This window comes from Rousettus aegyptiacus, unplaced genomic scaffold, assembly GCF_014176215.1.
Source record: "Rousettus aegyptiacus isolate mRouAeg1 unplaced genomic scaffold, mRouAeg1.p scaffold_m13_p_3, whole genome shotgun sequence".
Taxonomy (NCBI): domain Eukaryota; kingdom Metazoa; phylum Chordata; class Mammalia; order Chiroptera; family Pteropodidae; genus Rousettus; species Rousettus aegyptiacus.
The window spans coordinates 8505148-8521407 of NW_023416306.1; the positions used below are offsets into that span (position 1 = coordinate 8505148).

The window sequence follows — 16260 nt, forward strand, 5'->3', positions numbered from 1 at the left end:
GGTCAACCAATCCAAATAAAAGTGTCTATATTTGCTTGGGTCTGAGGTTAGCTTGCAGGCTGCAAACCTGGCTATAAGGCAGGCCATGATGTGGCTAGCTAATGTATCCCCCCACCCCCCATCCCCCCAAAAAAAGCCACATTCCTCCTCAGCCTCTACCCAAGCTATTCATTGTACCAAAAGGAGGGAGGGCCCTGAAAAATGGGAAGAGGTCCTACAATTTCAGAAGCTGTGGATAATTTACTATGTGTATGTTGGCTACCTCTACCAGGTTCTTTTTTTTTTTTTTTCCTTTTAACTCCTTGTGTTTTTAGTTTCCTGGTTGAAAGTATAGAGCCTCTATATTGAAGAGTCGTAGTTGGGTTGGTATTGTCAAGCTTCCTAGGTGTATGTTTATTTTCTCTCCTCAGTGACTCTATTGCCTAGAGAATAAAGGACAAAAATGTACCATCTATGGCAGTTAAAACCCTTTATGATATGGCTCTGGGTAGTGCTCAAATCAAATCAGATTACCAGGTAATATTCTGTTTTCCTCTCTGCTCATGTCTTTTACATGTGGCTTCCTCTGCATACGTTTCTCAAACAGCTGTTTGTCTGGTAAATGTGATCCCTTGTACATGCCCTTGGCCCCATGGTTGCTGCTTCTGCTCTCTCACTAATACTTATCATAATACTTATCAGTGTATCATATCACTGAATCCTTACAGTCTGTAGGTGAAGACATTGGCTCAGAGGGGTGAAGTCACTTTTTAACCTAATACACTTAGTGAGTGATGGTGCTGGGACTCACACCTGTTCTCATATCAGAATTTATGCTCTTACTATTCTATACCACTTCCCAATTCAATGTTGTCCATCTTTCTCCATCTATCTGTCCATCATTCACTCCCTGCAGTTAATTTTTTAAAGTTATTTATTAGACTTTCATTCGTTTTTATTGTTGTAAAATATAACACAAACTTGACCTTTTTAAAACCATTTTTAAGTGTACAGTTCAGTGGCAGTAAGTACATTCACATTGTTGTGCCCTATAGTTGATTTTTGTCTCTTCCGTACCCCTTTAGACTGTTCATTCTCTAGCAGACGGATCAGTCTTCTTCATATGCATATCTTCCAGGCCTATGGCCAACTACAGTGTGGGCAGGTAATACTTAATAACATTTGAAGGAATAAGTGATTGTTTATATTTGCAGGCCAATAGAAATACTTTTTTGTTGACAATTGACACACTTAAAAATTGGATAGTAAATAAAACTAATGTGAGCATTACTGTAGTTCATTTTCTTTAAAGCGGCGACAGAATCCAAAAGGTGGCATAACATATTTAGCAGGATGGGACTTCTTTCTAGTCTTACCATGTTCATTATAATAGCCACTGTGGCTATTATAATTAATTCAAATCAAATAAAGTTAAAAATTCAGTTCCTCAGTTGCACTAGTCATATTCCAGGTGGCTACTGTATCAGACAGTGTAGATAGAAAACATTTCCATCATTGTAGGAATTTCTGTTGGATATCACTATTCTAGACTGTAAAGGCAGAGAATAATGAACTGTTATTTTCTCTTAGAATTTGACATTTTAGCAAGAAATTCATTGGGGTGGCATTGTGGTTTAGTACCATTGCTTTTTGGAGAAAGAAGTAGTTTTTCAGCATTTACTGAGCCATTCTTCCTGGCATCCTGGGATGTGCTTCAGCTCTGGGACTAGGCCTATTGTTAGGGCTACGACCACATCTGACTGAAAGAAGGATACAGATTTCATTGGGAATCCAATCATGATCAGGAGAGATAAAGCAGATGGAAAACTAATACAAACGACTAGAGCTATTTGGTCCAGAAAAGACCAGTGGATGACTGTTGTAATTAGTACAAATCCTGGGTAAAGATTTTTGACTTTTGTTCGAGAGTTTGGAAGACAACTTTTTCTAGAACTTGAATTCACAGTCATGGCCCTGGTCGTGGTGTGGTTTGGGAAACACAGGGACCTGTGGGCACAGAGTAGGGGCACCTACAATAAGACCAGTCAAAATCTTTTTGCTAATGAAGGGTCTCATCTTTCATTTGTAAAAAACACAACCTCAGTGAAGCTCAATAAAATGAGGTATGCCCATAGTTCAGTATGGACGGAGTAGACATTGTTGGATAGAAAGTGGGGAGAAGCAAGAGATAAAGATGGAGTGGTAACCAGATCATGAAGGGTGTATATATAATTTCTGTTTTGGTGAAAAATGTGGTGTTTGGTTAGAATTGTGGAGTTTTACTTTTTAAAGGCCTTACCTTAATTTTGCCTGTAGGCTACTAAGCCTTCAAAGTAGACAGAGTGACTGTTGGAGTTCTGACAGGGATCCAGCTCTCTATTGTACCATGTTGCCTTCCTACTGTCGAATTAAATTAAAACATTCCTAGAATAACATTTAACTTCCTTTGTAAAAGACACATCATAGGTTACAATCAGCTAGTGTTTCAGGCCTGAATTTGTTTACTGGCATTACCCATAAGTTTTGTTCACATTTGGAAAAAAATTGGGTACTGAAAGTTTAAGATACTATTGTGGTAAATACATGATTTTATAGTCCGAATAGTAAATAAAGAAAAAGATAAGTAAGATAAGTAACTTTTTAACCTTTCACTATAGCCAGTCACAGATGGAGGTGTCACTAATCTTTTTCTTTTTGCCAAATGCCTATTGGAGAAAAGCTTGTCGACTGGATCTTTCTTTGTATTAAAGAAATTTCCTAGACTTAGAGCCATTTTTTGATCACTTGCCATAAAGTAAGTGATATATATATATTCTCCTAATCTCACAAAAGTTGAACAAGGTGTGGTTCATTTTATCCCCATTTCAAGAAATAGGCATAGGGTAGTTAATTAAACAAAAATAGTGACAAATCTGGGGTTCGAATCTAAACCTAACTCAGACGGACTGTGCATCTCTCTTCTCAGTTAAGAGCTGGTAAATACACTGATTTGGTGATATGTCATCTTAGGAACCAATCTATGTTTCTTGACTGTCCCTTTTTAAAACAGTTTAAATCACCAGCCAAAGACCCTGGTTTCTCAGAACATTACCTAATCTGTTTATTGTGTTGTAGTCTGTGAAGCAGATGGTTTTGGAATATGTTTGTTTATGTGGTTTAGGAGTCTGCTTTTTACTGAATAACTCTGATATCCTTTACCTTTGTGTTGAATCGAATTGAACACATGATTGGGTTACTTTCAGTAGTGATTTAGATTCTTCTAGCTAGGAATCATTTTGCTAGCTAGATCTGTTTGGAGAATCTGGGTGAGACTTTCAGTTTGGTAGCCAGATCTAGCCATTCCATTCACATGTCATCAGGAGGTAGGATTAGCATTGTTCTCCATATCTCCTCAGGCCTCCTGCACTGGAGATGATCTGTAAAACCAGAGACAACATTATTAGCCAATGTCTCAGGGCTGGGTGGAGGGAATGTAGACACAGTTACTGAATTTCATAATCAGGGCTCTTCATGACCATGAAAGGAATTTGCTTTAAGGCAAATATAAAGAGTCCTGCTTTCCTCAGCGAGTAGCATATATCTGGAATCACCACATCAAGCAATTTACAGGCTCAAAATATAAAAAAAGGTTCAAGAATCACAGCATGTAACTAAAGTGATATTAATGATGTTAGGGTTCCATCCCAGGTCTTTGAGGATGATGTCATGAATAGGTCAGTAGTTAACTCTCCTGTAATCTGCTCTCTGCCACCATAGACGCGTCACTGGATTGGATGGATCCTAGGGATTAATTAGTAGTAGCTCATCTATGTTGAGCTCTGACTTTGTCAAGTACTGTGTAAAGCCTTTACATATACTATCTCATTTAACAGACCTGTAAGATAGATGCCGTTGTTAACTCCAATTTATAGCAAGGTGAAGATCCATCCTACTTGGGTCATAGGGACTGAGAGTATAAAAGGGTGCCATTAATAGAAGAAGGGGGTGTGGTTGCTAGGCAGATAAAAGCAATAGGTGGTCACTTAACCTATTTTTCTTAGTATTTTGTTTTTTAATCACTCTCTCTTTGTATTTTATCTAGTTACTCTGAGTTCAGAATGCTGTTTCTTTTCAGAAAATGCATTAGGCTTTGTTCTTCCTTGAGACTTCTAGTAAAGCCCTTTCATTTCACCTTCAGGATAGGGAGTGACTTGCCTAAAGTCATGTAACTAAAAATAGCTCGGACTAGAACTTAGGAGAGGTCTAACTTTTCCATTATACTACCTTGCCTTCTCTTGCTTTTGTTCTATTTTTGAGTCAGTTTATATGAAGTGAATGTTTATTCTCAGTTTCACACTGCAGGATATTCAGTATTCAACCCATGCGTAATGATGTTTTTTCTTTGATGCCTGACATCTCTCCACAGCTTTTCTGATTCCCATTGCCTTTTTGTGGAAAGGCTTTAAAGTTGCTCTGAGGTGAGCCTTCATAGGCATCTCATCTGTGAAGTGTTTAGCAGCTTCCAAACAGTGGTGTTTCATATCAAATTTTCCCATTCAGACCTTTCAAAAACTTTTCGGGCTGGACTTAGATTTTCAGATTCTGTGACTTTCTTCCCCCAAACTGTGATCTAGAAGCAGGCTTGTGTTTTCTGTTTAGTTCATCCTGCTTTTGAGCACCTTTCATAACGTGTTGGCAACTGTTCCGGGCATAGAAGCAACTCTTCAGATGCATATGGCATGGTTCATATTTAAATTGTTCATCTTTTGGTAAATCCAGGAGGGGCCTCTCCTTTTTTCCATGTTTCACAGTGGTGGTAATATTTGAGCTCTACTTGAAGGATGACTAACTAGTTCTTCACCTGGTGAAGGAGGAGGAGGAAGCACAGGAAGGCAAGAAGGGACGTGGCATGTTTGGTGAATGGTGTAGCCAAAATATTTAGGATTGCAAAGACCTTTCAGAGTTTTCGTGTTTAAACAGTTTATCTGCTACTTGAATCCTTTTCCAGATGTTCCCTGTCGCTGGTCTGGCTTCTGGTTGCCAGCTGTGATGACAGAAAATGCACTCATATTCCTGTAGTCCTAGTTATGCTCCATAATTTTCGAATTTACTATTGAGATACTATAGTTGATGTTTATTGAACAGTTACTTTGTGATAGGCCTGGTAGAGGGGATGTAGCTATAAACAAGACAGGCCATATCTCTTTCCCATGGAACATTCTAATAGTGGAGTCAGACAATGAACAAATAATTCTTTGTTGATGAGTACACTATTTATTATAGAAAATTATAATGGAGCTTTGACCTTACAAATGAGATAGAGGTAAGGGAGGCAAGAAAAAGCTTTTCGGAGAAATATTTAAACTGATAATGAGTAGAAAACAAACTGGAAAAGGTCAGCAGTCATCCCAGGAAAAAAGAACTTTTCATTAACTGTGTTTAGAACACCTGTGTGTTTGCCATTTGCTGTGCTTGATTTTTCTCTTCAGTGTGATAGTTATACACCAATCAGCCAAATGTAGCTCTGACTTTTGGGACCTGAAATATGCTTTGAGAGGTATTCATTCCAACTTGAATACCATACTTATTAATAGAAGAATCGCTTCCATTTGTGTGTATAGGTAAAATTCTTCAGCATCTGTGAAAATTTTAAGTAAAATTACCTGGTTTGATATTTGTTAAGTTCACATGTTTTATATTTTACTTTTGGAAAATAATTGATATTGTTAACATGATAAACATTAAATAAATTGTAATTTTCCTGTAAATTTTTATTCCAATTAACACTGCATGCTTACTCATAATTATTTGTGCTGTTGTTTATTGAGCCCCTACTATGTGCCAAAGACAGTGCTAAATAAGCACTTTATATTGATATCTCACTTAATTCTCATTACTACTCTGTGGTAAGTGCTGTTTCTATCTTTTTTTTTATTTTTAAATTTAAAGATGATGTAATGGAGGGTCAGAGAGGGCTATAGAGTAGGTAAATGTTATAGAGCAAGGGTTTAAATCCAAATTTGACTTCTGAGACTGGATTTTTTTTTTTTTTTTTTTACAAATGATATTTGCATTTTCATATGGAATCACTTTGGAGTAATTCACTAATAATAATCTTTTTTTTCTTTTTTTTCCTATTGTTTTCTCTTTAGGTTTTTGTCAGGATGAACTGGCAGAGCTCGACCCAGGCACTAGTAAGTTCCGAATGTTACCAAGTGTTCATGACAAAAAGGATACATGCATATACTTTTAAATGTGTAACTTAAGGTGTCATCGATAGGCATTATTGACTCAGATTTTATTTCACTATAATTTATAATTATGGGGAGGGCATCTCTTCTAGTTGTTTTCTTTTTCTTATCCTAATATTCAGTGGCCAGGATCTAGCCATTTAATAGAAAATTGATATGCTGAAAATTTCTATTTGATATATATCTCTTTGCTCTGTGATCCATCCTCCCATGAAGCCAATAACAACAAAAATTGTGCTTTTATTTATGCATACATACAGCTAGCTATATACCCACAACCACTTTCCTAAAGTATTGACTAGTTTTGGCATAATTTCTTTCAAAGAAGGATTTTGTTTGATTTAGGGATTTAAAATGGATAACTTTTGTACTATAGTTTAATTTCCAAAGCACTTTTGTCTACATTCTTAAGGTTAAGGTATGAAAGTGACCATTTCAAGATTTAATTAAATGATGCTTTTCAGGACTATGTAAGTCTTGATCATAGATAATCATTTCTGTTTCCAGTGCTCTTAAAATGTGACACACATCATTCTTGGATATCCTTATAACTATTAGAAGTAGGAAATGGGAACATCTAGTATATGCAGACCTCATTTTGCTATAATGCCAAAAGTTCGAATAAGAATTTAAATTGAGAATCCATGAGATGATCTAGAGTTATTTTTCAAGTTCTGGTACTTTTTAGGGTCATGGGTGGCTATTTGTCACAAATCTGCTGTTGAGGTAAGTGGTAAAATTCACCTTCTCACCCTCTTGGCTAATATCAGCTCTCTGATGTTGTGGAGCTTTTCATATATTGCGCCCCTCCCCCACCACACCTTAATAGTATAAACATTTATTTTTATACTTACCAATTGTGATACAATGCTTATCAAACACCAGGGAAATAAATTCATCTTTCCAGAAATCGGAAAGTTCAGAATTAGTTTTGTAGGTAGTTCAGGCTCAGTTTACCCTGCCCTGCCACCCGAAATCCCAGTACCTGTGAGTGAACACACTATTTTTTCTTTGTGTCTCTCTTATGAATAGCCTTTATTTAGGAGGAGGAGGAAAAGGTAAATTCTTGAGCCCTGGTTTTTTCTTAGAAGCATTTTTGAACACTAGGGAGGACATTTAGATGCCTTATAATCTTTCACATAGAACCGTATATAAAACATGCCAGATAGTTGAGAACTCTGTTAAACATTGAGTGTTCTCTCTGTTCCAGGCCCAGTATCTGTTCGGGGGCTACACAAATAAGTCTAGGTCCTGCCCTCATATGGTAACTGTCTATTAGAAAATATTTTCTTATCCAAAATTATTTGAAAAAAAAATTTTTTAAACCTCTAATTTATGACATAGCACCCAAACTTATTCTCCTTTCCCGCATTTAGTAGCAATTGAAAATAGCTCATTTTCTAGGAAAGGCCTTTGATGATCTTCTCATCAAGATTATTATTGAGTGATTGATTCTTCTTTCTGGACCACCTGATTCTAACTTCTTTAACGTTTCTTCATAGAATTTCTAACTAGATATGATGATTTATGGATCTCTCCATTCCATGAAGATGAACAAATATTGACTCGTAATTTTATATATCAGTACGGAAAAGGAGTCACCTAAAAAAAAATCACTTTTATTTTTAAAGTTGTACTTAGCTTATGTGGATAACATTCTCTGTATTCCCCGTATTATCTTTGTGAAGTTAGTAGTGTATTTATTCTTTCTCTTTGAAGAAATACATAAAGATCTGATATTAAAATAATAAATGGGCAGAAATAAAAATTTGTTATCTCAATCTGAACCAGTCTTAGAGTTCAAATGAACATGCTCAGCCCTACTGAGTGATAAGACTCCTCAAGACCAGGGTGGGTAGTGTGTATTTTGTTGAATTGGTTGTGGTTGTTGATACTGCAAATTCCTTGGGTTCTGGCTGGGAAGGAATGATGTTTCCTGTTAATACTTCATGACATTTACGTGTAAGGTTGAAAACAATAGGAATTTCTCTGTGATGCATCTTTGGAATTTAGAGGTTCCAGTATCTCTCCTAATCCCCAAATTCCTGATAGGGAAAGCCTACCTGCTCATACTTGCTTATTTTGGAACAGGAAATACCATTTTTGCTGATTTCCATCGTGCCCCACAGTGGTTGTAGACAGCAAGCTTGGGACAACAGGTGAGATGTTTTTGGAACTAGATGGAGAAGGACTGACTTGTTCAATTCAAATGGCCTTTTTTCTTTCCTTTTTACCTTTTCTGTGATAGAGCAGACGGGTAGCCATGTTTAGAATATGGGCAACTGTTCACGCTCTGGTTGCCTTCCTATGATTCCTGGGCTTCCTGGAGTCCAATGTTACGGCACAGGTTCAGGCTAAGTTCATTTCTACAAGAAGCATCTCTGTACCCTGCCCATTAGCATAAGCTAAGGACAAGGGCAGTCAAAGGTCAAGAGAAGTTCAAAACAGCATAACCTTTCTGTGCTTCTGTTTCCAAATAACCTTAGTCTGTCCTGCTCCCCGAGTTTTTTCCTCGGCCATCATGTTTACCGTGTAGTTGTAAAACTCAAGAGAACAAGGACTGACTTGATATAAGGGAAGTTAGAGAATAGAAGTCATTGTTGCTTAAAACAGGAGAAATAATTGATTTATGTTTGGGGGGCCAATTAGGCTATAAAACAGGAACAGTAAAGGGACCTGTGACTTTAGGACAGCTACTTGCTCTGATTTCTGTCCCACAGACAAGGGGTTCCCCAATAAAGGCTGTCAGCTTTTTAGGTTAAATTATTAATTCCTTTCATGCCTCTCAGGGATTGTAAACAGCACATAATACAGGAAAACAATTGATACTGTTCAGTCATTGGCCAGATAGAGGGTCAAAGGGTAAATAGTCGGATTAGCAACAGCTGTTCTTCCTCCAAAGTCAAACTTTTGTCCTTACTGTGTATTTCAGCAAAGCCATTCCTGAGTTTTTGGTCTGTAAATAGTTAAATGCATTTCTCTTCTTGTAAAATAATTTTACAAATAATTAGAGGATAAATATTGACCAAAATTTAAAATACTCATTTTAATTCAGTTTCCAAAGTTGAAGATGAGCATTCTTTTTGGTATGTGTTGACTATGTCGTCTAATGTTCAAAAGGTATTTGTTATCTCAAGGAAAGTAATTGCTTGAAATTAGACACACTAAAAGCTTTTTAGCCATTTTTTTTTATCAACTCCTGATTTAAATAAAAAAATTCCTTTATTTAAACTGATATTAGGGACAATGCATGTTCATTGTGGAAAACACTGAAAAAAAATAAAATATATAAACACTCCCAATCCCACCACCTGGAAATAACCATTATTTCTTATTTGAGAATATGTCCTTCTAGTTGTGTCTCAGCTTATTTTTTTACATAAATAAATATGAATTGTAATATATATACATTTTTTGATATTGTTACCACCCCCCCCCCACCACTAAGCAGTACATTAGGAGCATCGTCCCAAGTCATGAAACATTTTTCATAAATGTTTTTAATGGCAGGATAATATTTTATTGTAATAACTTTACCATGATTTATTTAATCATTCTCCTATTTTGGGACAGTTAGATTATTTCCAGTTTTTTCTACATTATAGATAATGCCACACATTTTTTTTTGTCTGCATTTCGGTTAGCTTTTTATATAAATAAAATTTTTCAGAATTAAGAACGTGGACTCTGGCTCAAGATTCCTTGATTTTAACTTGGCTTCAATATTTTAGTAGCTCTGTAGTCTTGGCTAAGCTATTTAACCTCTTTGTGCCTCAATGTTTCCATCTATAAAATGGGGACAATAAAAAGTTATTCCTACTTTACAGGGCTGTTGTGAGGATTAAATGAAATAATAGATGCATTGAGGATAATGCTTGGTCAATGGTAAACACTATTAAGTGTATGCTGTTCTAGGTCATGCAGCATAATGTTGAAATTCTCAGTCTCTCTGTACTTATGGGCTGTTGTGACTGTACTTTAGTCAATTAAACTAGCTTGTGTTTCTCAATGACACAAAGATAAATCATTCCAGATGTTAGCAGGTGTAAGTCACTGCTTTAAGTAAGTAGTTCCCTCAGTATATATACTGAGCTCACATACTGCTGACCACCTTGACCAAGACTGTTCTTTACCATCTGGTTGACTGTTAGAATGTTTTGGGCCCCTTCCCCCAACCAGCCATAGGTAACCTCTCAAATGACCATCTGCTAACCCATTTATTTAACCTCTTAGGAAACTAAAGAAGTTAACCCTCTGCTCATTTAAAACAAATACTCAGATTGTGTACTTTCTCTTGGGTCAGTAGCAAGGCCTTATGGAGAATATACTGAGGAAGAAAATCGAGCAGTTAAAAACCTGACCATTACCATTTTGAAAACACAGCATGACTTGGATTCTTGCTGACCCAGATATTAAAATACACACACACACACACACACACACACACACACACACACACGTATAAATTTTTTTTCCTACTGATCAAGGATGTAGGTAAATGAGCATTTTTAAAAGAAACTTAAAAGTTAAATTAATCTTTGCCCTTTATTGCCATACTGATAGATGCCCACCAACCTGGGACCAACGGATGAGCTTTAGAATAAGACAGCCTAACATCACTACCTTGCTCTGGCTTTGTATTCTGTAAAGCATTCTGGGATCTCAGAGACTTTTGTTGATCCTTCAAGCTACAAAAGAGAAATGTACATCTCAGCTGGAGCAACTGTAGGTTCTATCCAGAATTCCAGTATTCTGTATCATAGTCTAATGGGTCCATTCTTAGTTGTCAAACTATAGGTCACAACTTTTAATCTCGGGAAATAGTTCAGTAAGCCAAAATGTGGTCTGAAGAGAGTGGACTTAGAGGCTGTATGTTAGAGATCAAGGAAGGAAAGAAAATTAGTATTTATTGGCAAGTATTTCGTATGTGCCAGGTACTTTGCATGTATTCAGTGGGAGTAAGAAGGGTTATATCATATAAATTTATCTAATTTTAAGCTTGACTTTGAAATAGCTAGTTCATTGTTCTTTTTGTCCTTCCCCATTTCCCTTTTTCCTCTTTGATGTATGCCAAGCTAAGATATAGTTCCTGCCCTCAAAAGACTCTGGTTTAGTTAGGAAGACAGACACAAAATTTGATAATATGTGACTTTTACTAATAATAATAATAGCTAGTACTTATTATACACTAAATGCTTCACATGCATTGTTCATTAAGCACTCAAAGAAACTGTTTAAAAAGATACCATCCCTATCTTACAGATGAGAACACTGAGGCCTGGGGAGGGTAATTGACTTGCCCCAGAGTACATAGTGGAGAAGTATCTAAGACTTCAGAGCTACTGTTTTGATTAATCTTCTATCCAGTCTCTTGACTGGGACAGGTCTCAAAAGCTCATGGAAGAATTTAAGGAAGTATAATGATTTCTAACATATTTAATGGGGCCTTTTTTTTTTCCTAATTGAGCTTTTTATGTACAGAAGAATAAAGGCTTTTCTAAGTATAATTTGGCCTCTTTTGCATATATTAGAATGATTTTGGACACAAATAATTCACTGTGGAGTAGGTTCCCAAAGAGATTTCTGTGGCTCAAGTTCAGAATTTATGCGCTATTTATCAGACAGGTTCTTTCCTAAAACAAATGAAGGTAAGTTCACAAATCTCCCTTGTTTTCCCTTTATGTCATCTTTCCTCCACAACATTCTGTTAGTGATTTAGGTATTTTGCGTTCATAATTTTTCCAAGAGCTTGCTTAGAATCTGCTGGATCGCTGCTAGATCAAGTCTCTCGAATGTGACCTTTTGCTGTGGAGTTCCCTTCTGATAAGGATTCTTTTGAACAGGGTGGGGGTAGCATGAGATCCAGAGCTTAGGCCAAACCCTCATCCCCTTGACCTCTGCCCCTATTTCAGAGTTTATACGGACTTGGTAGGGACTCCCTATGGAGCCAAGAGTTTAGGACTTGTTTACAATTGATGAAAAGATAGTTGCATTCAAAGGCTGTTGTTGGGTCCTTGGAGAGTCATGGATCTCTGCCATTATCTCTGGTGGGTGCAGGGAATGTGTGAACATCTGGGTCTGGAGGTTTGTAATGGTTGACTAAGAAGGAATGAGAATAAACTCTGAAGCTGGATAGGCTGCTGAAATTGTTCTTTCCATAGGAGCAGTACTCAGTAACATTTTGAGAGCGGAGATTCATATAAACCTTTGTTTTTTTATCTAAAAAAAGCTGAAAGTGGTTGTCGAAATTCAATATTTGATAACAAGGGGAAAGTGTGGAAATTCTCTTCCTTTTTGCTGTCTCACCAGAAAGAAAGTTTGTCGTATTAGGTAAAAATATAGAGTAGTGGAGGGAAGCCCTAGATTATTAAAATCACCCTCTTCAAAGTTATGCATAGTTTTACAAATGAGTATTTTTCTCTAAAAATCTTGGGGTGCTCTATGTATGCCGAGGACAGTATGGTAACTCAGTCCCAAATGAGTCATCACATGCCTTTTCCGGGCACACTTTAGACCATTTATTTAGCCTCTGTACCTGAAGTTACATATTTTTTTCCCCCCAATAATTGTTGTAGATAGGAATCTGAAAAAAAAAGATAAGCAGCTTTTCTTCGGAGGGTACTGACAGTCACTGTGAACCAAGATTGAACAAATACATCCTCTTTTGGTAAGCATAGGAAAAGATTCGAATAATAAGATTATTCAAATAATAAGATTCGAAGTGAAAATGCAGTGTTATATCTCTTTCACCTTAGCACAAAATTGCGTGTGCTAAATGTAGTCTGGCCTATAGATGTATTTTGATTACTTGGATGTTTAAATAAAAGCGTGTTAGGTGCCAACATTTAAACCTTGCACGAGTTTCATAAAAAATTGGGTTTCTGGCCTTCATGATAAATTGGAAGATCTAACACTGCACCTGGATTTTTATGTGGCACCTGTTGGCTGAAACAAAGTGGCGGCTGCCCTCTTTAAGTGAGCATGCACTTTCCGGTTTGCCACAAAACCACATGGCCTCCTTCATTGACTTATGTTTCCTATCAGTCTTCTATAGGCATCTGAGTTTGCAGCTTCTGCGTTAGATGATAATTATCAGTGCAGACGAAGGTGTGGGAAAATGGGAGCTCTTATGAGTAGAATCTAATAATATCTGTGAAAGCCGAAAAGGTGCAGGTTTATTTTTATAGAGTTAATAGTTTAAAATTTAAAATTGACTTAGCAATTCATACATAGTCATAGGTATTCTATGAGAAATGACAGATATGCAAAATGTATATTCACAGATACTCCTTTCAGAATTTATAATAGCAAAAAATAAAAAAAAAAATGGGGGGGGGAAATAGCTCAGAAGTTTAATAGGGGGCTAGTTAAATGAATTGCAGTTATCTATGCAGTGGACTATTACAGAATCATTAAGGAGAAGGCAGATTTTAGTCTGGAAGATGTTATACTAAGCTATTTGTTAACAGTGGTATCTTTGGGCAAATGGGATCGCAGGCTAACTCATGATTTCTGTGTTTTAATTCTTTTTTTTTTTTTTTTAAACGAGGCTCTTGTATTAAGAAAAAAGATATAGTATGTATTTTTTTAAAAAGAATCTCTGGTTCTCATTTCAGCTGCCAAGTTTCCAAGGCTGTTCTGCCAAATTGAGCCACCCGGGCTTCAGCTTCTCACTTAGATCAAGATTATACATTTCAGAATTCTGTTATCTTGAAATTGCTTTAAGGAAGGGGAATCAGTATCTTCAAGTAGCAGGAGCCATCGTGAAGCCCAAGAACAGGGTAAAAGCCCCAAGTAGCATTTTCAGGCTTTTCCTTGCAGCTCTGCCTCCCTTCACTAATCAAGCTATCAGAATTGGCCTCCATTCTGTGTCAGGCTTGACATTACCATACTGTCAAGAATGAGGGGAGCTTTAGTAGCTTCGGATATAAACTGTGCTATCCTACAGTCACAGGGTTATGTTGCTGAAAGGGAACATAGTGGAAGATAATGTGGAGCAGTGGAAAAAACCATGAGTTTGCATCTTTGACACTTCCTTGCTGAGTGACCATAGGCAACTTGTGAAGCTTAGTTTCTTCATCCATAAAACAATACTAACCCTTGATAGGGATTGTTTTAAAAAATAAGTAAGATTCTACATGTGAATTGCCTAGTACTTAGCTGTTCTAGCCATTCCTATATGTTTATCCTTTGCTGAAATACCTAATGATTTCTAACTTTTTTGGTTACTACTTAGTGAGCATTTACTATATACTAATGGTTTTGAAGCATTATCTTATTCTTTCTGGCAGCTCTATGAGGTTGTTCTCAACTCTCGTTTTCCCCATTTCACAGATGAGGAAACTGACAGTTTAACACTTGGCTAAGGTCACACAGCTGGTAAGTGACAGAGCTGGAGCCTGTGTGCTTCCAAAGCCAATGTACTTTTTACCTTTTTAAGATAGTGATATGATTTACATACTATGAAATGTACAGATAACTATAAGGTTCAAATAGTTTTCACAAATACATGCACCCTTGTAATCCATGTTCCATCAAGATACAGCACATTGCCATTCCTTTAGAAAATTCCTTTATGCTTTCTCTCAGTTGATTCCACTGTTCTATCCCAAGAGACAATAAATTCTGGTGTCTGTCATGACAGATTAGTTTTGCCTGTTCTAAAATGTCATATAAATGGAATCATACGACATGTACGCTTTTGTGTCTAATATTTTTCAGTATAATGTTTTTGAGACTCAGCCATGTTGTTGCAGGTGCTAAATAGTTTATTTCTGAGTAGTATTCCATTGACTCTATCACGGTTTATCTATTCACCTGTCGATACCAGGACTGTTTCTAGTTTTTGGCTGTTATGAATTAAGCAGCTATGCAAATTCTTGTACAAGATTTTTGTGGATATATGTTTTTATTTTTCTTTGACATGTTTAGGAATTTTTAGGTCATATAGTAGATATATGTTAAACTTTTTAAAATGAAATTGCTGAACTGTTTATACAATTTACAGTTCCAGTAGTGTATGAGTTCTGGTTGTTCCACATCTTTGTAGATGTGTGGTGTCGTCAACTTTTAACTTTTTAAAAGTCACACTAGTGAGCCTGTAATGGAACCGATGTGGTTTTAATTTACATTTCCCTGATGACTAATTATGTCCATCACCTTTTCATGCCCTTATTAGCCATTCATATACCATCTTTAAGAAGTCTATTCAAAGTCTTGACTATTAAAAAAATCATGTTCTTTGTCTTATTATTGAGTTATGCTATTTTCTTATGTTCTTCATGAGATATATGTGTTGTGAATGTTTCTACAATCTGTGGCTTCTGTTCTACTTTGTTATGTGTTTTTTGTTCAGTAGAAGTTTTATATTTTTATGAGGTCTGATTTATTAATTTATTTCTTTTGTAATTAATGCTTCCTGTGTCTTCCCCAAGAAATCTTGGTCTATCCTGAGGTTACAAAGGTATTCTGTGTTTTCTACTGGAAACTATGGTTCTGGCTTTTACATTTATATCTATAACCCATTTTAAATTAATTTTTTTGTATAGTATGAGATAGGAATTAGTCTTTTTTTATGAATATTCATTTTTTAGTATCATTTTTTGAAAGATTTTCCTCATTGAATTTTCGATACACTTGGTGAAAAATAATTTGCTTTTTATATGTGAGTCTGTAGACTCTATATTTTCTTCCATTAATCTTTTCAACATCTTGAGTATTTTAGCTTTGTAATAAATCTAGAAATCAGGTACTGTTAGTCTTCTAACTCCACATAATACTTCATTGTATGTATATATGAATTAGTCTTCTAATTCTTTATTTTCAAAGTTGTTTTGGCTGTTTTATCTATCCGTAAACATTTTAGAATCACTTGTCAAAATTTTTTCAAGCAAAAAAGCCTGCTGAGATTTTCTTTGGATTGCATTGATCTTATCAGTTTGGGGAGAGTTGTAATTTCAGAATGAGTCTTCTGATCTATGAATTCTGTGTGTCTTTCCACTTACTTAGAACAATTTTTTCTCAGCAGTAATTTTAAAAGATTGGTGTTAAG

The 16260-nt window shown here is 36.1% G+C and overlaps 1 protein-coding gene across 3 annotated transcripts in view; it reads left to right on the forward strand.

Annotated features, from left to right (window-relative positions):
- Positions 1 to 16260, forward strand: part of NR6A1 (nuclear receptor subfamily 6 group A member 1) — a 183938-nt gene that overhangs the window by 26719 nt on the left and 140959 nt on the right. For all 3 annotated transcript variants that reach the window (XM_016137417.2, XM_016137418.2, XM_036218400.1), the window contains exon 2: positions 6111 to 6152. In XM_016137417.2, the coding sequence (XP_015992903.1) occupies positions 6111 to 6152 (42 nt within the window). The remainder of the gene's footprint in view (positions 1 to 6110; positions 6153 to 16260) is intronic.